Below are 21,609 nucleotides of genomic sequence, written 5' to 3' on the forward strand. Positions count from 1 at the left end.
TTGTATTCAGCAGCGGAGGCATGAATGCAATGAATAAATGCATTTATTCATGAATATATAAATAAATAAATAAATAAATAAGGATATAAAGAAAAGTTAAGATACATTTCAATAAGGACGACTCTGTGTGTGTGCGTTTGTGGGGGTTTGTGTCTGTCTACTCTTGGGAGTTTTTTGTGGATGGTTTATGAGAACTCGCTTTGACCACACTGGTGGTTCAGACCACTGCATGACCACAGCTGCTAAAGGGAGCAGACATATCTAAATGCAAAAGTCAAACTCAGGAACATACACATGTAAAGGACAGCATGAAGAAAGAGAACTGTATACTGGCAGCAGCAATACAATTAAAGTGAAAGTTTCTGGTAAGCTGTCATTTTCTACATAACAAATACAAATGTAATGATTAAAATTCATTATTTGCTCTATTAATGCATGCATGTTGGACAAACAGCAGGGGAGAGAAAGCTTAACATGTATGAATTCACCACGGCAGCATGTGAGTTTTTTTTAAATGTCTTTCTTGTGGGTGACTTTACGTGAGAACAAATTACACACAGAGTTAGAACAAAATTGGGAATAATGCATTCCAGGTGTGAATGAAGCACTGTGCATCATTATGTGTCATTGTGTACATAAGATTATCATCCTGTTGTGTGGAATCCATCTAAGTTAGTCAGAAAGTGCATTTAATACTCATTTTACACACAAACTGGACATGTTTATGAAGTAGGAGAAGAAAACACAGCATACTAGAATGACAGGTGCCCCCTATGGCAGCGTTAAAAGGGTTCCTGTACATACAAAGTGCTTTTCAGGTGCCCTTCTGTATGTCAAGCAAACAAGGAAGCTTTGAGAATGTATTTGTCGTATTTTTTGTGTTTGTTCCAAATATTCTTCTTGTGATCATATCTACACAAAGTGTCTGTGCACTACACTTGTACTGCTGGTTTGCTTTATACCTGAATACTCCTCATTTTGTTTATTTCCCCCAGTACACCTAGTCCTGCTTTTGTTTGTACAGGAGACAGGTAAGTATTTTTAAGTACTTGCAACTTATGATATTTTACAGTATTTTAAGTAATTATTTTGGGGAAATGGCTTTTTTACCAAAGGGGAAAGTACCAATCATCAGTACAATGTCAGCTACAGTACATTGTAATTAACGTTAGTACACAACAAACTCAGCATTTCAAATACAAACAAGTACTGCCATTATAATTATAAATATAAATAAATGTATTACTTTAACAAACATTCATGCTCTATTGATAAATGCCTGCAAGTTGGGCTGCTGATCATTTTTGTGAAATTGCTCATCAATAAGTAAACATTGGCTGACTGTGAACATTTTTACATGCTGATAATGCTGAATGCTTGTTTTATCAAGCCATTCCACATCCTTTCTTTTCACTGGGCCAATCTCTCTCCACTAGAGACCAGTGCTCGGGCTGTCCTGACTGCTGATCCACAAGGGTCAGACGTGTGGTTACAGGAGACTGTGCGTCTCAACTGTAAGGTAGAGGATTCAGATCCATTCACCCGATGGGAGTACTCCTGGAAGAAGTTAAGAGAAGCAGAAGAGCCCACACCCTACTCCTATACTGGAGAAGGCTCTGCTGTTTACATCCTGAACCAGGTGGTGGAGTCTGACAGTGCTCAGTATTGGTGTGAAGCAAAGGCTGAAAATCGCACGATAATCAGCACTCCGTATACTCTGACAGTGACATGTAAGACAATATGTTAATTTAATTTACAGAATATGATCATTATCACTTCATATCATCAGAACATCATATTTCTCTTTTTAAATGGACAACTGAACCAATTAAACTCAAACATGTTGAAAAAAGCAGGAGAACAGTATTTGTCTCTTTACAGAAAAAAAGTCATGTGTTGGAGACTGAAAAGTAAGTCAGTCTTTTAGGCTGTGTTCATTGGAGTGCTTGTTCACACTGAGACTCTTGAAGTGTAACCACATTTCTAATGGTGCACATTGCACTTGCAGCCACACATTGGCCTCATTCAGTCACCATCAAGCTTAATGTTGAGATGCTAATTTGGGTTGTGTACATATTGATGTGCATTTTCTGTCACGTATTTCGAAGTCAAGGTTAAGGGCAAATAAATTGGTTCTTTGCTCATGTATTTCTTGATTTGAAGCATCCAGAGGTATTTCTTCCAGTTACTTCACTTTTGTTGCATGCCTTACTATGCTCTTGTGACTGTTACAAATCCTCCTGTGTTAAAAATGGCTGTACTTTGGCAATATTTTTCAAATCAAAGAATGCTGTCTTGATCTCTAATATGGGCTTTAAAACTGAAATCAGTCTAAAATTACACCAAGGCGTGAACTTCATTTATTAAAATTGAAAGCCATGTTTAATGCATCCCTGCTGAAAACACAGTACTGAAAATACAAACATTTGTGAAGAGCTGAAATTCTGGGGCTCAGTGCTGGGTTTGATTGTGTCCTGTTCTGGCAGCTCCACCGCCTGCTGTGCTGACCCTGGAGCCTGCATGGAGGACGTTCTACCCCTCTGAGAAAGTCACTCTGAAATGTGACATTCAGAGCCAGCAGACTGAGTGGAGATATCAGTGGTACAAGGACGGAGAGTCTCGTAACAGTGCATCCTCCAGAAGCACAAATGAGTTCACAATCCCAGCTCTAGATCTGTCACACAGGGGAAGATACTACTGTAGAGGGGGAATACCAGGAAGAGCTGTTTCCACTGAAAAGAGCAACTATGTGACACTGACTGTAGATGGTGAGTAATGTTGTTATGCTATGCTATTACATCGACCTGTTTTAAGTTCTTCTGTAACTGTAATAACCAGTATTTATAAAGGTCTACTATGTTTTACCTTTGTAATATTGTGTAGATAGGTGTTGACTGACCAGCATAAGTAATCCATCAGAAGCAGGTATTTCTGTGACTCCATTTTCATCATGCACTTTGTCTCCTGGTCTATCCAGCTCTCCCAACTGTGGTTCTGGCTCTACAGACGAGTTGGACAAATTTCTTTAACGGAGAGAGAGTGACTCTGCACTGTGACATTCAGGGAGGCTCTCCTGTGTGGGTGTATAATTGGTACAGAGGTGAAAAAGAACTTCCTGTGGACACGAATAAGGACACCTATGAGATCCTGTCTGCCGATCAGTCAGACTCAGGAACCTACACATGTAAAGGACAGCATAAAGAAAGAGAACTGTATACTGGCAGCAGCAATACAATTAAAGTGAAAGTTTCTGGTAAGCTGTCATTTGCTACATAACAAATACAAATGTAATGATTAAAATTCATTATTTGCTCTATTAAATGAAAATTGAATATGCTCATAGCACTTACAGCCACACATTGGCCTCATTCAGTCACCATCAAGCTTAATGTTGAGATGTTAATTTGGATTGTGTAAATATTTATGTGCATTTTCTGTCACGTATTTCAAAGTCAAGGTTAAAGGCAAATTAATTGGTTCTTTGCTCATGCATTTCTTGATTTGAAGCATCCAGATATATTTCTTCCAGTTACTCCACTGCTTTTTGTTGCATGCCTTATTGTGCTCTTGTGACTCTTACAAATCCTGTTCTGTTAAAAATGGCTGTACATTGGCAACATTACTCAAATCAAAGAATGCTGTCTTGATCTCTAATATGGGCTTTAAAACTGAAATCAGTCTAAAATTACACCAAGGCGTGAACTTCATTTATTAAAATTGAAAGCCATTTTTAATGCATCCCTGCTGAAAACACAGTACTGGAAAGACAAACATTTGTGAAGAGCTGAAATTCTGGGGCTCAGTGCTGGGTTTGATTGTGTCCTGTTCTGGCAGCTCCACCGCCTGCTGTGCTGACCCTGGAGCCTGCATGGAGGACGTTCTACCCCTCTGAGAAAGTCACTCTGAAATGTGACATTCAGAGCCAGCAGACTGAGTGGATCTATCAGTGGTACAGAGACGGAGAGTCTCGTGACAGTGCGCCCTCCAGAAGCACAAATGGGTTCACAATCCCAGCTCTAGATCTGTCACACAGGGGAAGATACTACTGTAGAGGGGGAATACCAGGAAGAGCTGTTTCCACTGAAAAGAGCAACTATGTGACACTGACTGTAGATGGTGAGTAATGTTGTTATGCTATGAAAATTACATAGACCTGTTTTTATGTTCTTCTGTAACTGTAATTACCAGTATTTATAAAGGTCTACTATGTTTTACCTTTGTAATATTGTGTAGATAGGTGTTGACTGACCAGCATAAGTAATCCATCAGAAGCAGGTATTTCTGTGACTCCATCTTCATCCTGCACTTTGTCTATGAGGTTGAGGAGGTGCGGAGAGCCAGGTGCGACTAAGGGGGTGACCCCTTGTAAGCGGACCCACAAACGAGCCCGCCACTAAGACCCCGGGGGGGGTAGAGGAGACAGCACTGTACACGGAGACAACTCCGCACAAATAAAAGGAAGAGCCCCAAATAACGGCTCAGAAAATAAAACTACCCTCCAAAACCAGGGCGAAAATCACAAACAAAAAATGAGTGCGTAAAGGCTAGCACTACTGCCCCGGACCGGGGAAAACCCAAAATAAAAGTACAACCCAGTATAAAAGACTGGGCTAACGAAAATAAAGACTCAGGAGTCGTAGCTCCGAAAAAACACACAAACCAAAATACAAAATACCGGGGACAACGTCCCTCACCCACGGACTCACACGAGCCGAAAACAAAACGAAACAAAGAACAAAAGAACCTACAGGAAGGCGGCTGCAGTGTACACACACTAACGCGCAGACCCCTTCCTTACCTTTTCTGAACACAGAACCAGCACAATACCTGACTCGAATGCTGAGTCTTACCATGTGCTAATACCGGCTAGGTGGCAGAGCGAACAGTGACACCAAAGCCCCGACCGATGGTCAAAGAGGGCTTTAAATACCTTCTGGAGGTAGCCACCCCATTGGCACTAATGAGCACCAGGTGAAAATAATAAACCCCTGGTGGCCACAGCCGGTGCTACCTCCCAACCCTGACATTGTCTCCTGGTCTTTCTAGCGCTCCCATCCGTGGTTCTGATTCTACAGACTAATTGGACAAACTTTTTTAATGTAGAGAGAGTGACTCTGCACTGTTATTTGCTCTATTAAATGAAAGTTTAATAAATCATTGTGCCATTTTTAATGCATCCCTGCTGAAAACACAGTACTGTAAATACAAACATTTGTGAAGAGCTGAAATTCTGGGGCTCAGTGCTGGGTTTGATTGTGTCCTGTTCTGGCAGCTCCACCGCCTGCTGTGCTGACCCTGGAGCCTGCATGAAGGACGTTCTACCCCTCTGAGAAAGTCACTCTGAAATGTGACATTCAGAGCCAGCAGACTGAGTGGAGATATCAGTGGTACAGAGATGGAGAGTCTCGTAACAGTGCATCCTCCAGAAGCACAAATGAGTTCACAATCCCAGCTCTAGATCTGTCACACAGGGGAAGATACTACTGTAGAGGGGGAATACCAGGAAGAGCTGTTTCCACTGAAAAGAGCAAATATGTGACACTGACTGTAGATGGTGAGTAATGTTGTTATGCTATGAAAATTACATCGACCTGTTTTTATGTTCTTCTGTAACTGTAATAACCAGGATTTATAAAGGTCTACTTTGTGTTACCATTGCAATATTGTGTAGATAGGTGTTGACTGACCGGCATAAGTAATCCATCAGAAGCAGGTATTTATGTGACTCCATTTTCATCCTGCACTTTGTCTCCTGGTCTTTCCAGCGCTCCCACCCATGGTTCTGACTCTACAGACGAGTTGGACAAACTTCTTTAATGGAGAGAGCGTGACTCTGCACTGTGACATTCAGGGTGACTCCCCTTTGTGGGTGTATAAATGGTACAGAGGTGAAAAAGAACTTCCTGTGGACACGACTAAGGCCACCTATGAGATCCTGTCTGCTGATCAGTCAGACTCAGGAACATACACATGTAAAGGACAGCATAAAGAAAGAGTATTGTATACTGGCAGCAGCAATACAATTAAAGTGAAAGTTTCTGGTAAGCTGTCATTTCTATCATAGCAAATGCAGAAGTAATTATTAAAATGATTAGAATCTAGTATTTTAATTTGTTCATACCACTTCCAAAGCAGGTTGGCCTTTTCTCAGAACTCAGTAACTTCTGTGTCTTTTATTAATAGTGACCGGAAGAGTCATACAAATATGCATATTGGCCAACACACTCAGACAGTTAGCCATGTTCTTCTTTTTCTTCCATTTACTGGTGGTTGGCAAACAGCATTTCAGAATTTGTAAATAGAGCAGCACTAACCAGCACTGACTCCAGCAGCACTGACGGGTCCAGTTACACCATCCGCCATGCTGCTGAGTCACACAGGGGAGAGTACTGGTGTCAAGCAGGGAGAGGCCCTTTCTACACCCTATATAGTGACTCTCTCAAACTCAACATTACTGGTAACATAATACATTTAGCTCTTTTTTCTGGCTTCATTTTTCTGTCTTGAAAGTGCTTGCACAGAAAAATGTTGTTTCCCCACCTGCTACTCTGTCAACAAAACTTACTCCGATTGGCCGGTTGGTGGCTCTATAGCACAGGTGTCAAACTCCAGTCCTGGAGGGCTGCAGTGTCTGCTGGTATTTATGGTTTCCTTTCAATCAGCAGCCAATTAAGGCCTTGAGAACAAGGTGTGTGGACTCTTTAGCCAATGAAAGACTGAAATTTATCTCTCGTACTGAAACACACCAAAAACCAGCAGAAACTGCAGCCCTCCAGGACTGGAGTTTGACACCCCTGCTCTATAGGAACAAAGTGAAATGTTTGATGTTTTTTGGGGCTATAGTATTTGAAGCATACAGATCCAGACAGATCATCCACGAATGTTCGAAGAACATGGCTGCCATCAGCCAATCAAAATGTAGCAGTCATGGGAAGACCATGACCAAGGTCCAATCTTCTTAGAATTTGGTAGATATGTACTACTGGTCACCATGTACTAGCAAACAAAAATTGCTCCATCGGGGATGCTATAGTAATTCATAAAACCTGTAATTATTTCAATAAGCTTATTTCTCTCTCTGCACTACTGTCATGAGCATTATTTCCCATATCCCAATGTCTCTGCCCGGAGAACAAATTTGCCTCAATCATGTCAACCATTCTAGATTTCCAGAGTAAAAAAATATCAATGTGGATGTGGCTTATAAAATTGCTAATAACTCCAAAACAGTTTAAATGAAGTTCATGAAATATGGTACCTATATTGGCACTCAAATGAAGAACCAAACTAGCAAGAGAGAATTGACCCAATTGAATCATATGGTGGCACTATCAAGCATAATATATCTTTTTTTATTCTTAAATTCATGAAAAATCATTGCTTTCTTTTAGATCTATAAAACTTGCTGTTATATAAAATTTCCTCATCTAGAACATAGATCTGTACCTTTTATGTTGCTGACCTTGGATATGCCTCCATTTTGGAAATGCAATTATCCATCCTATTCCCAGTTTTGGCCAAGCCACATGGGAACAATGAGACTTGTCACAGTGGTTCAGGATACCTCCCTATGGCACTCAATGGCCAAGTCATGAAGTGGCATAATATTGGCTGTGTGTGCTTGTATATTTCTGTACTGTTATTTGTAGTGTTGTTGTTCACCTTTACGGCAACTGAAATAACATGAATCATAGCGGTATTATGAACGCACATGCTTGCAAACAGACACACGCACGTGAGCACATGCATGTCTGCACTCACTCACACACATACAAAGTGCACACATACAAATGCCAAATTATGAATAATATTTTCAGTCAAGTTTTGGCCCCGGATTTTGAAGTATTATCAGTTATATTTGAGCACAGTGCTCTAATGAACCATTTCATAATTACTGTGGTGTTTCAGCTCGTCCTCATGCTGTGCTGACCCTGGAGACTCCATGGACAGGGATCTTCAGGACAGACAGTCTGACACTGAGGTGTGAGGTTAATGGGAGCCCGGCTAAGTGGAACTACACGTGGTACAGAGATGGACAGAGTCTTCTACTGGACCCCAGCAGAGACAGACTCATACTGACCTCAGCAAACGACTCCTACAACAGCGAATATAGTTGTAGAGGAAACAGAACAGACAGGCCATCTTACACAGAGATCAGCGAAGGATTTAGAGAACGCAACATTGGTATGTTCCACTTATTATTCTTGGAGTATTTCATGAAAAGAGACCCGCCCCAGACCACTTTCTCCGCTACCCTGCAAGCACTCATGGTGACAGGAAATCACACTGCAATATACATTTTACTGTGAAAGAGAGAGAACCAGGCAGTGCTGTGCAGTGCACAGTGGTATTTTTAAGCATAAAGAGTAATCGAGTGTTATAGTCCCACCCAACACAAAAAAAGTGACTGGACCTAGGAAGTGGTTTGAAACGATCATCGAGAAAATTTTTCAAAATCATGTCTTCTCATGAGCAAACAGTTACAGAACCTCCGTCTCCAAACAATGTGTATCCCATTCGCACACCAGTTGATTGCAAAAAAATGATATGAAACTAAATTGCAATATTGTTGTGCGTGTGTTGTGTTTTTTAACATTATCTTAAATCTGAGGATATAATTGTTAAAATATATTGTTTTACAATCAACTGATATGCAAAGCACATTGTTTTGATAAACCAAGAGTAAAAGTTAAAGTGGTTAAAGAGTAAAAGTTAGAAAACGAGTGCTTAAAGAGTAAAAGTTAGAAAACGAGTGTTTAAAGAGTAAAAGTTTGAATGTGAGTGGTAAAAGAGTAAAGGGACAAATTTGTGAGGGCTACCGGTTTCCCATTCAACAGTTATATAATGTAGTGCCTCTAATGCCAGGATCAGGCTACACAAATTCAGCCAGATTTTGACAAAATGTTCTCGCCAGTTTCCCGTATCGGGCCCGAATATGAACATTGGGAACGACAAACAGGTGTCTTTACCCCTTGTAGTGTGACATAATCACAGATCAGTGATGTGGCGTGTAGGACACCCAAGGACACCTTGACAAACAGTCTAGTACAGGGGTCGGCAACCCTGGTCCTGGAGAGCCGCAGGGTGTGCTGGCTTTCGTCTCCACCTTAAAATAAGCAACCGATTCAGACCCAAGAAACCAGGTGAGGTGAGTTAACTGTGCAATCAACGGCTTTCATTGATCAATTAATGCCAAGTAAGAACGAAAGCCAGCACACCCTGCGGCTCTCCAGGACCAGGGTTGCCGACCCCTGGTCTAGTATGTCACAATAGCATGCCTAGTTTGGCACTCCTGAGGATGGTCACCAATGTGTTACAAATAGTCATTTATAATGATGTGCCTGGTTTGGGGTCCCACACTTTGTTTTGTGTTCCCTGTCTGTCAGATCTGAAGCGCAAGATCCTGGTGACCAGCTCATTCTTATTGGGGATTATCCTGATTATACTGGGATGTATATGCCTGAGAATGAAAATGAAGTCAAGGAAGTCAAGTGAGTGTGATGTATACAGCTGGATATAGTATACTGAATTAATCCAGGTTAAGCTTGCTCAAGAGTACTCCAGTACTGTGCTGCAAACTGTACTTGAACCTGCAACCTTCAGTTCACTGTCTGTAGCCCATATTAGACATGTTTTTCTTCCTCCTACTTTTCTTATGCTGCATATAAAAGCAAGTATTTTGAATGATGACTCACCACACTTGTGTAGTATAATGCGGAACAGTGAATATAGCTGAAGTGTGGTATAATGGGTAAGGAACTGTGCTTGTATAATCTGAAATGATGAACACACCATTTCAAGTTGAATAAACTATGAAATACAAATCCCTTACATTGACATTAATTATACATTAATTTATCCCTGAAACCATTCCAACCCCCTTAATTTAAATTAAGTACCCCTTAAAAGGAAACCAAGATCCCTTGATTGTCCATTCATTTTTGCACACAAATAAAAAGATTCATTGAAAATACTTTCATAGCCTTCATTATTAATAGGAAGATTAATGGTAAAATAATTATAATTTTTAGGAAAAATAATGAAGGCATCTGGTTTCCTAGTGCTAGAAGTTAAATCAACATTGCTTAAATTAACTGAGTGCCTCTCTGCCATGTGTGTGCATTACATTCTGTTCAACAGCTTGCAAGACGACAGCGCAAAGCAACATGTTTTTCTCAAAACCACCCACAGGTGAGAAATATCCTGTCTCTGCTTCCCCTTGTTAATATTTCTGACCTCTCAGTGAGACATCTTGTGCTGTCTCACCACAAGGTCATTACAAGATAAAATCTGTCTGGCCATCACATATATTTTTAAGCTCCATATACCTAGAATTTATTTGTATACTCAGTATTCATTAGAATAATGTTACCAACAGGGCAATTCCCTGTTGAAGACCTGAGTGTCCTCATTTTTTCCCTTTAAATATACAACCACCAGTACCTACTAATACTACTACTACTACTACTACTACTACTCCTAATCATAATAATAATAATAATAATAATAATAATAATAATAATAATAATAAAAATAATAATAATAATAATAATAATATATGAATTATTTTGAATTCTGTGTTAAGGATTACAAATGTACAGTACATGTACTGTCAAAAGGAAATCTCATTTAAACGAGGGTTGCTTCTGCCCCCAGCAGTAGGTTCCTGGGGGCTGTGGTGCCAGAAGGGAGATTTGGGTGCTGTCCACCAGGGTTATACCACAGGGCCTACAGGCCACAGGGCGGCCTGTAGCGTTGTGGTTAAGGTAAATGACTGGGACACCCAAGGTCGGTGGTTCTAATCCCGGTGTAGCCACAATAAAAAAATCCGCACAGCCGTTGGGCCCTTGAGCAAGGCCCTTAACCCTGCATTGCTCCAGGGGAGGATTGTCTCCTGCTTAGTCTAATCAACTGTACGTCGCTCTGGATAAGAGCGTCTGCCAAAATGCCAATAATGTAATGTAATGTAATGTGCCGGTGACTTCAGTCATGTATCTCATGTATTCTCACTGCCTTAAAATAGACATTTCAGAAAACCTGTACAGTGTCGTTGACGATTTCACTGATGTACAACAGTCCACTGGGGCAGAAGGTATTTCGTTATTTTTGCTGTAATGTTTGACCATTTCATTGAAAAATGTTTGACCTAATGTTCACCATTTATTTTCATTGTATATTTAAACAATAGTTTGCATTTATATAGTGCCTTTATCCAAAGCGCTATACAATTGATGCTTCTCATTCACCCATTCACACACACCAACGGTGATTGGATGCCTTGCAAACTCCGACTGCCAGATGACTGCTCCTGAGCCAATGTCGCCCCCTTTAATGATTTCCTGTTCACACTGCTGCCTGTAGGGCATGGGGCAGCCTGTAGCCTAGTAAGTTATATGCCTGGGACCCAGAAAGTCGGTGATTCAAGCCCGGTGTAGCCATGATAAAATCCATATATCTATTTGGCCCATGAGCAAGGCCCCTAACCCCTCATTGCTCCAGTCGGGATTGTCCCCAGCTTAGTCTAATCAACTGTAAGTTGCTTTGGATAAAACCCTCAGCCAAATAACTGTACAGGATAGGCATATTAAATGTGTCTCATCGCACTGCCCATTGTGTTGTAATGTTATAGTGATGGAAAGTGCAACACACCTCAGTGTTCAGATCTAGACACCCCCATAGTTTAATTTCTGTCTTCAGATCCAGACACCCCCAAAGTTTAATTTCTGTCTTCAGATCCAGACACCCCCATAGTTTAATTTCTGTCTTCAGATCCAGACACCGCCATCGTTTAATTTCTGTCTTCAGATCCAGACAGTCCCATAGTTTAATTTCTGCATTCAGATCCAGACACTCCCATAGTTTTATTTCTAGCCATGCAGGATAGAGTTTTCATTAATACACTTATATTTTACAGTCATATTTTAGGTTCCGATATCTAGATCATATTTACCATGTTAGCTTTGATATAGTTTCCTGTCTGGGAAGAAAATCCAACCATGACAAAAACATTTTTTTAGTGACCAGGCATGATCTCTGAACACATCTTTCATGCGCTTCTCAGTCATTTAATAATGGCATGCTAAAATATATTCCTGAATTCTGTTCACAGCACACCAGTGAATTGAACATTCTCATTGTGGTGTAGTGCTTATTTCTCACATTTAGGTTATTTACTACACTGTATTTCTTTGTATTTGTAGCTGATTACAGCATTGCACTTTATTCCATTGTCAACCTGGAGAAGAGGAAGGAAGGTACTGCTTATCACATTCTTCATTTGTTTTCCTTTTCCTTCAAATAGATTCAGAAAGATAATGGGCCTCATTTATCAAATATGAGCCGAACAAAATTCACTGTAAATCCAGTGGAAATGCATTTTTGGAGCCGAACAAACTTCATGAGTGGTCTCAGCTGTCAAAGAGCAAGGTTGTAAAGCGTTTGTAGTTACTTTTTTTATTCCATTAATGAATATTATATATATATATATATATATATATTGTGGTGCCTGGGGGTAAATCCTGAGGCCGTGGGTGGGCCCAGCTGAAATCCAAGACACAGGAGTCAGTAATCCAGAAAAAATTAGACTTTTTATTTTTTCTGTTTTCTTTTTTTTTTCGTTGGGGTATTGCTGATAGCGCCCCCCCTCAGGGCAAGGGTAGTAAAACGGGAGAAAATAAAAGGGCCGTTGAGGCAAAACTAAATTAGGTTCTTCCCAGACCGGGGTATTTTTCAGGGCTTCCTTCCTTCTTCACTCCGGGGCCGCGTCAGGGCTGGGGGAAGCACACAGAGATAGGGTTAGGTAAGGGGGCTCAATTATCCTCACGTGTCCGTTGGTAATGGTGGGGCCTCCTTTTAGGTTTAATCCTCCAGGTCAGTACGGTAGAGGCTCTTTCCTCTGCTCTCCCTTCCTCAGCATAGGCGCCGACCGACTCCGTTTGCAGCCTCGACCGCGCCTTAAATATCTTCCCCTGCTCATTAGGGAAAAGAGCTGCAGCTGAGTCAGTAGTTTTCCCCCGTGTTCACTTACGTGCGCTGTCCGGGGTCCTGGACCTGCAGGTAGAGGGTTCTCTCTCCATGGTGCTGATCTCCCCATCACTTCCCTAGGAAAATAGACCCCTTCGCATACCTCTCCCAATGCATAACGGTTGCAGGGTTGCGTTGTGCGGGCCCTTCTGGGGTTCTCTACCCACGTGGCGCAACATGCAGGAGCAGGGGCGCCACATATTCCCCCCCTCAGCTCCAAGCCCCGGGCGGGAGCGTCTGCCCCTAGGCCATCCTCTCTCCTGGATAGCGCATCAGCATTCTGGTGCAGCTTCCCAGCACGATGCTCCACCTTGAACCTGTAGGGTTGCAGCTCTAAAAACCAGCGGGTCACTCGGGCATTGCTGTCCCGGTTAAGGTACATCCATTTTAAGGGGGCATGATCAGTCACCAACAAGAACTCACGGTCGAGTAGGTAGTAGCGTAATTTACCTACTGCCCATTTGATGGCGAGGCATTCCTTCTCGACCGTGGCGTAATTCTTCTCATGGCTGAGGAGTTTCCGGCTGATGTACGTCACTGGGTGCTCCACTCCGTCCTGGATCTGCGAGAGTACAGCCCCAAGTCCCACTTCCGATGCGTCGGTCTGCAGCACAAAGGTTTTCTTAAAATCAGGGGTGATCAGTACCGGTTCCTCCCCCAGGGCTGCCCGTAAGTCCAGGAAGGCTGCAGTGGCGAGGGGGTTCCACTGGACCCGGTTGGGCTGCTCCTTTTTGGTGAGGTCGTGGAGCGGGGCTGCTCGTGCTGCAAACTCTGGAACAAACTGTCGGTAGTACCCCACCAGACCCAGGAACATTCTCACCTGCTTCTTGGTGGCCGGTTGGGGCCAGGTGACGATGCTGTCGACCTTGTTCGACTGGGGCTTCACCCGTCCCCTCCCGACAGTGTGGCCAAGATAGGCCGCTTCCTCCAGTCCGAGCCGGCACTTCGCAGGGTTAGCTGTCAGCCCGGCCTCCCTCAGTGACGTCAGCACAGCTTCGATCCTGCCGACGTGACTGTCCCAGTCGGTGCTGTGTATGATTATGTCATCCAAGTAGGCTGCGCAATACATCTGGTGGGGCCGTAACACCTGGTCCATCAGTCGCTGGAACGTGGCTGGGGCTCCATGTACGCCGAAGGGGAGGACTGTGTATTGGTAGAGGCCCGTGGGGGTCGCAAAGGCCGTCTTCTCCCTGGCACGGGGGGTTAGGGGAACTTGCCAATATCCCCGCGTCAGGTCCAGGGTGCTTATGAATCGGGCCGGTCCCAGCCGCTCGATGAGTTCGTCCACTCTCGGCATGGGGTACGCGTCACACAGGGAGATGTCGTTCAGCCGGCGGAAGTCGTTGCAGAACCGCCAGCTCCCATCCGGCTTGGGGACCAGCACCACGGGACTGGACCAGGCACTGCGGCTTTCCTCAATGACCCCGAGGTCAAGCATTTTCCTCACCTCCTCCTGTATGGCGTGTCTGCGAGCTTCCGGGATTCGGTAGGGTCGTAGCTTCACCGTCTTCCCTGGTTCGGTGCTGATGTCGTGGGTGATCAGGTGGGTGCGGCCAGGCATAGTCGAGAAGACGTCCCGGTTCCGGTCGACCAGCTCACGTAGCGCTTGCTTCTGCCGGCAGCTCAACTGCTCTCCCATCCTCACATCAGGGGTCGGTGGTGGGACACACTGGGCGGAGAGGGCTGGGGTCGGAGCTGGGGGTGGCTCATACCATCTCTTCATCAGATTAACATGGTAGATCTGGAGGTGGCGTCGTCGCCCCGGCTGCCTCACCCGGTAGTTCACTGGTCCCGTGCGCTCCACGACCTCATACGGCCCATGCCATTGGGCCAGAAATTTACACTCACTGGTGGGGACTAGGATCATCACCTTGTCTCCTGGGACAAATTCTCTCACCTGCGCTCCCCGGTTATACAGCCTGGCTTGCTCTTGTTGGACCTGTTCCATGTGGGCCCTCATCATGGGCCAGATCTGGGCCATCCGCCGGTCCATTTGTTCCACGTGTTCGATCAGGCTGCGGGTTTTGGACGGTTGCTGTTCCCAGGCCTCCTTTGCCAGGTCTAGTAGTCCCCGAGGTCGTCGGCCATATAATAGTTCAAATGGAGCGAAGCCGGTCGTGCTCTGGGGTACCTCTCTGACTGAAAAGAGGAGATAGGGTAAGAGCTGGTCCCAGTCCTTACCGTCAGTCTCGATTGTCTTCCTCAGCATGGACTTGAGGGTTTTGTTGAACCTCTCCACTAGCCCATCGGTTTGGGGGTGGTAGACGGAGGTCCGCAGTTGGGTCACGTGTAGCAGCCGGCACATCTCTTTTAGGACCCCTGACATGAAGCACGTCCCTTGGTCTGTCAGGAGTTCCTCCGCTATCCCGACCCGGCTAAAGAGCATGAACAACTCCTTGGCCACTGCTTTTCCTGTCGCAGTCCTGAGCGGGATAGCTTCTGGGTAGCGAGTCGCATAGTCCAAGATCACCAGGATGTACCGATGTCCCCGGCTGGACTTCGGCAAGGGCCCCAGGATGTCCATCGCGATCCTCCTGAAGGGTACATCGATAACAGGAAGGGGGATTAGTGGGTTTCTCAGGGTTACCTTAGGGCTATGGAGTTGGCACACAGCGCAGTGGCGGCAGTAGTCCTCCACAGCCTTTTTCACCCCGGGCCAATAGAACCTCGCCAGGATCCTCTCGTAGGTCTTCTCCCTTCCCAGATGGGCTCCCAGTAGGTGAGTGTGGCCTAAATAGAGGACTCGGGACACAAACGGTTGGGGTACGAGCAGCTGCTCGACTTCCTCCCCCTGTGGGTTACAGACCCGATAGAGCAGGTCACGTTTTACCCTGAAGAAGGGATAAGCTGGTGTACTCACCGCCCCTTGGGGTACCCCGTTAATGTCTCGGGCGTCTCTCCAGGCTTGAGCGAACTTGGGCTCGTTTAGTTGGGCAGTGCCGAAGCGGGTGGGCGCTTCGGCCTCCTCGCTCGTCTCTCGGGGCCCATCCGAGAAGGCCAGACGGACGTCTTTCTCCGGGGGCAGGGCCTCCCCAAGCTCTTTTTCGGTCGCGGTGACGGTTCCACTGGTGGCCGGGGGGTTTGGTTGGCGTTCCCACTCTGGTAGCGGGGCCTCTACTTCACTGTCCCCAGATGTCACTGCCCAGACTGGATGGGGGGTGCGGCGGGCCACCCGTCGGGGCCGTCGTGGCCTCATCTCGTTCGGAGACCGGGGCCCCTCCTCCCAATAGGTCCGGAACAAAGGGCAGTCTCTTCCCATTAACACAGGTACGGGTAGATTTGGTACCACTCCTGCTCTCACCGAGTGGGTTCCCCGTGGGGTGATTAGGTCCACCCACACCGTGGGGTATTTCCTGGTGTCCCCATGGATGCATGCCACAGCCACCTCTTCACCCCTCTCTTCTCCCGCAAATTCTGGTCGCAGCAGGGTGATGGCGCTGCCCGAGTCGAGCACTGCTTCAGTGTCCCGGTCCCCCACTCGTACCGGGAATCTGGGGGCCTCCGTACTCTGATGTGCCCAGCAGGTGGTCAGGTACAGGCAGGGGTGCACGGGGCTGCTCGCACCACTGGCGGTGGGCCTGGACACCTCCTTCCCAGGGCAGTTCCTGACTAGATGCCCCTCCTCTCCGCAGTTGTAGCATCTCCACTCAGGCCGTGGTCTCCCTGTATTGGGTCTGCCCCGGCGATTTGGGTTAGGGAGGGGCGGTGGGTGCTTCACAGGTTGTGGGCCCTGGGTTGGTTGGCTCTGGGTTTCGGTGCGTTCTGGTTGGAGCATCTGCTGGGTTACCTGATGGTTTTCAAGGAGGGCCACTAGGAGGTCTACCGAGGCGGGTCCCACCTGGGCTACGTATTGTTTGGCCTCCTTCGGTAGGGCGCGGGTGCATCGGTCCAACACGACCCTCTCCAACAGGGGTGGCCCCTCTCCCTCGGCCAGCCAGCTCTTAGTCAAGCGGGTCAGGGCGGCGATTTGGGACCGGGTAGGCTGGGAGGCATCATATGACCATTCGTGGTAGCGCTGGGCTCGTGCGGGGAGGCTGAGCCTATATCGGGCCAGGATGGCTTTCTTCAACTTGAGGTAGTCGGTGGCATCAGCCACGGCCATATCCCGGTAGGCCTGTTGGGCCTCCCCCATTAAGAAAGGGGCTAGTATGGCCGCCCAGTCTGCCGGCGGCCATTCTTCACGTTGAGCTGCTTGCTCGAACACGTGGAGGTACGCCTCGACGTCATCGTCGCCCGTCATCTTCATCAATACATCTCGTGGGGTCCATCTCGACCCGTCGCGTGGAGATAGGCGACAGAGTTCAACCACCGCTTCCTGCAGGGCCCGCTGGGACTTTGCCAGCTCGGTGATGACCGCTTCCAACATCATCCCTCGGGACTCCTCCTCTGCTTCTGCCTCTTGCATCTCGGCCAGGGTAGGTGCAGCCAGCCGTGTCCTTCGTCTCCCTTCACTGGGGGGTGTGGCCTCCATTCGCGGTGACCTCAGTCGCGTTGATTCTTCCGTCCAGACCAACTTTCCCAGCGTGGCATCAGTGTGCCCGCATTCTCCACCATATGTGGTGCCTGGGGGTAAATCCTGAGGCCGTGGGTGGGCCCAGCTGAAATCCAAGACACAGGAGTCAGTAATCCAGAAAAAATTAGACTTTTTATTTTTTCTGTTTTCTTTTTTTTTTCGTTGGGGTATTGCTGATAGCGCCCCCCCTCAGGGCAAGGGTAGTAAAACGGGAGAAAATAAAAGGGCCGTTGAGGCAAAACTAAATTAGGTTCTTCCCAGACCGGGGTATTTTTCAGGGCTTCCTTCCTTCTTCACTCCGGGGCCGCGTCAGGGCTGGGGGAAGCACACAGAGATAGGGTTAGGTAAGGGGGCTCAATTATCCTCACGTGTCCGTTGGTAATGGTGGGGCCTCCTTTTAGGTTTAATCCTCCAGGTCAGTACGGTAGAGGCTCTTTCCTCTGCTCTCCCTTCCTCAGCATAGGCGCCGACCGACTCCGTTTGCAGCCTCGACCGCGCCTTAAATATCTTCCCCTGCTCATTAGGGAAAAGAGCTGCAGCTGAGTCAGTAGTTTTCCCCCGTGTTCACTTACGTGCGCTGTCCGGGGTCCTGGACCTGCAGGTAGAGGGTTCTCTCTCCATGGTGCTGATCTCCCCATCACTTCCCTAGGAAAATAGACCCCTTCGCATACCTCTCCCAATGCATAACGGTTGCAGGGTTGCGTTGTGCGGGCCCTTCTGGGGTTCTCTACCCACGTGGCGCAACATGCAGGAGCAGGGGCGCCACAATATATATATATATATATATATATATATATATATATATGTTTGCGATGCCGTCTATCATAACAGATGCTCCAGGACCTGTAGAATGTTTCATATTTTAAAATAAATAAAGACCACCCGCCATATTAAAAAATGCAGGGCATCTAATCCTACATCACTTTCACCCTTCTTCCCTCTGTTGGAATTACATGGTACTGCATGTGGTGAAATTTATGTCAGAATAGATCCCATGTATTTCTAAATATGGCTTTTATTTTCATTTTTAAATATGAAAAAATCGACACGTCCTGGAGCACTTGTTAAGATAGACGTGATCCTGAACACCAGTTCGTACCAAGTTATTGAAATAACACAAAAATGCACTATTGAGTTTATACAGTTTAAATCGTGAAAAAAAAAAACTGGTTTAAGCAGGCGGTTTTAATGTTATGGCTGATCGGTGTATGTTTTTTGGCTTGTTTTACTTCCATTAACAGAACTTCAATCTCTTTCTATCTATTTAAAAAGCCGAAATTCCATATATGGTGTTTTAGGGGCGTGAATTTATGCTAATCGCAGATTTTGTGCACGTGCCTTTGATTTACTATTTATCAGCATACACATGTGGATAGGAAAAAAAAACAAAAGAAGAAAAAAAAGCTGTGTCTACGTGTCTTTCATGAATCTGGTGAACGTTGTTAGTTTGTTTCACGCATAACTCTGCACACGGATTTCCGAAAATATTGATAAATGAGGCGCACTGTGTGCAGAAAATGTAATTCTTTATCTGTAAAATCATGAGCATGTGACTTAAGGCTGCTTGACTGAATTTGAGTTCTGATGTCTGCCAGTCTAATGAGTTTGCTTCCATCATGACTGATGCTTAGCAGGTTGACATGTTTAACAACGTTTTTATTTCTACTTTGCTTTCCTAGTATTCCCAAAAAAAAAGGATCCGGAAGAATTTACGTCATTCAAAGGTACTGTTACATTGACAACTCGGGCATGAACTAATGCAGTTCTTAACTAACTACTACTGAGAGCTTCATCTGTACAGCTCTGTTAATGTATTTGTACATCATTCATTCATGCTAACAACTACATTCGTTTTTGCCAATTCATATTGAAAAAGTCAGTTAATGTTTAACTAATTATACGTTCATTCTATGGTTTGCGCGTGTATAAATGTCATGTAGCAAATAGGTTTTGTTTTTAACAAATGCATTAACTAATGAAAAGTTAATTTCATGCTTAATTAATATATTTGTCCATCATTAATGGAGCAGAAGGTATTTAATCATTTTTGCTGTAATGTTTGACCATTTAATTGAAAAATATTTGACCAAATGTTCACCATTTTGTTTCATTGTATATTTCAACAATGCTCTGCATTTATATAGTGCCTTTATCCAAAGCACTGTACAATTGATACAACTGTACAACTGTGACATTGATAGCTCATCTTGGCTGTATTTAGATTATTTGGTTTCCATTTGTGATTCTGTTCAGATTATCTGAATCTGTAGTTTATTTCTCATTTGTTTTAGCTGACCAGTGAAGGGAAAAACATCTCAGTTGGGAACATCACAGATGGGTGTGATCGCAAAGGAAAGCGTGAGGATTTTATTTAATGCAGGAGAACTTCATCCCATGGTTCGGAGATGAATGTAGGTAAATGGTAAATGGTTGGCATTTATATAGCGCCTTTATCCAAAGCGCTGTACAAATGATGCTTCTCATTCACCCAGTCATACACACATTCACATACCAACGGCGATTGGCTGCCATGCAAGGCACCGACCAGCTCGTCAGGAGCAAATAGGTTAGGTAGGTGTCTCGCTCAGGGACACTTCGACACAGCCCGGGCGGGAGATCGAACCGGCAACCCTCCGACTGCCAGACAACTGCTCTTACTGCCTGAGCCATGTCGCCCCCATGGATAGGTTTATCCATTACATTACATTATTTGCAAGACAATCCTCCCCTGGTGCAATGCAGGGTTAAGGGCCTTGCTCAAGGGCCCAACAGCTGTGCGGATCTTATTGTGGCTACAACAGGATTAGAACCACCTTAACCACTATGCTACAGGATGCCCCTGTATCCAATGCACATATCATGCAATGCATAGATTACCTTTAGGTAGGATACGTGTACCTGATTTATTTTCATTCTTTTTGCTTCTTAGTGAATACATGTGAAATTAGAACATTGAAGCTGTGACACATTCCTTAGTTCTGAACATTGTTTGATTATATCCTTTTTTAAATGATCTATTTTAGTATTCTTTTCAAAATGGCATGAGAAATCCAACAGGAATTGGAAGACTTGCAGATATTTTGCTTAGCCAAATCATGTAATGTTTTTGCTAAAGTAATATGCTTATTATGGTTTTAATAGGAATATTGATGATCATCTAGTGTCAGTTTTCATGTACAAGCACACAATATTAAACAAACTGCATCGTGCAAGCCTGCATTTCCTTCAGCGAACAATAGGTGGTGCCACTAGTTTAGAACCAAAAATCCAGTGATTGGACTTTTTGTGCATCAGAAAGCTTTTATTTGGAATGCTATGAAAAGGGAAAAATTAGATTAACTAGGCTATATGGTTAAGAGTGAGACAGGGTTTGCTCACCATCTCAAATGTGAAAGACATATTTATTATTGTACCCAGATGCTATTAATTGGTTTTTACTTTGGATAATTGAGACATTCACTTCATTTAGGTAGAATGGAACACTTTGTAGTTCATACAGCAGTTCAGTGTTAGCCAGATGAGATAAAAACTGCCATTTGATTTGTTTTCTCTGTTCATTTCTTCTTTAAGCATTATTTTTTTTCCCTCAACATTTCCTCTTGACCAATTCTTTTCTGCTAAAGTATGTCTTGGGGAAGAAGAAATCTGAATGTGTGTGTGATGACATTTCTGTAAAGGGACTTCTGATGAATGGTCATAGGTCAAATGTCAAACAGGACTATTATTTATGTGTCTTTGACGTGTGTTGTCTATACTTTTTTTAATCAGACTCTGCTAGTGAATTAGGCAAAAATGTATTTTGATATTTGTGGGTTTTTTTATAGATGTATTTTGCTTAAAATAAATATGGATTAAGGAAGTGTGGAAAATAAGTCTATTTGGTACCCGATGCTGGGAGGAGAGTTTACAATTCCCACCCCAGTTTGGAACGGCAGGTCATCTGCAACCACAGCCTCGTACATGTTCCACTCTCTCAAACTCAACATTACTGGTTGTTACGTTTCTCAGGCGTCTAGGGGTAGGAGGGAGTACGCAACAAATAATAATTAAAATAAAATGACCGGGAGGATATT

At 44.6% G+C, this 21,609-nt stretch overlaps 2 protein-coding genes across 3 annotated transcripts; both read left to right on the top strand.

The window, feature by feature from the left end:
* Window positions 1–443: 443 nt before the first annotated feature.
* LOC133109346 (high affinity immunoglobulin gamma Fc receptor I-like) lies at window positions 444–5,403 on the top strand. 2 transcript variants are annotated; one of them, XM_061218635.1, is made up of 7 exons: window positions 444–499; window positions 996–1,031; window positions 1,437–1,730; window positions 2,487–2,768; window positions 2,978–3,253; window positions 3,835–4,116; window positions 5,273–5,403. In XM_061218635.1, the coding sequence occupies exons 1-7, from the start codon at window positions 475–477 to the stop codon at window positions 5,308–5,310; spliced, it is 1,233 nt and encodes a 410-aa protein (XP_061074619.1). In that variant the 5' UTR covers window positions 444–474; the 3' UTR covers window positions 5,311–5,403. The 2 variants fall into 2 exon arrangements, with proteins under 2 accessions (XP_061074619.1, XP_061074618.1); XM_061218634.1 differs by lacking the exons at window positions 444–499; window positions 996–1,031 and having other exon boundaries at window positions 1,179–1,730.
* LOC133109347 (putative high affinity immunoglobulin gamma Fc receptor IC) lies at window positions 5,325–21,395 on the top strand. Its single transcript, XM_061218636.1, has 10 exons — window positions 5,325–5,554; window positions 5,766–6,041; window positions 7,909–8,184; window positions 9,387–9,491; window positions 10,141–10,191; window positions 10,657–10,766; window positions 11,024–11,092; window positions 12,201–12,254; window positions 19,216–19,260; window positions 19,828–21,395. Exons 2-10 carry the CDS (start codon window positions 5,777–5,779, stop codon window positions 19,909–19,911), a joined length of 1,059 nt encoding a protein of 352 aa, XP_061074620.1. The 5' UTR covers window positions 5,325–5,554; window positions 5,766–5,776; the 3' UTR covers window positions 19,912–21,395.
* Window positions 21,396–21,609: the final 214 nt, after the last annotated feature.

This window comes from Conger conger, chromosome 14, assembly GCF_963514075.1.
Source record: "Conger conger chromosome 14, fConCon1.1, whole genome shotgun sequence".
NCBI lineage: Eukaryota > Metazoa > Chordata > Actinopteri > Anguilliformes > Congridae > Conger > Conger conger.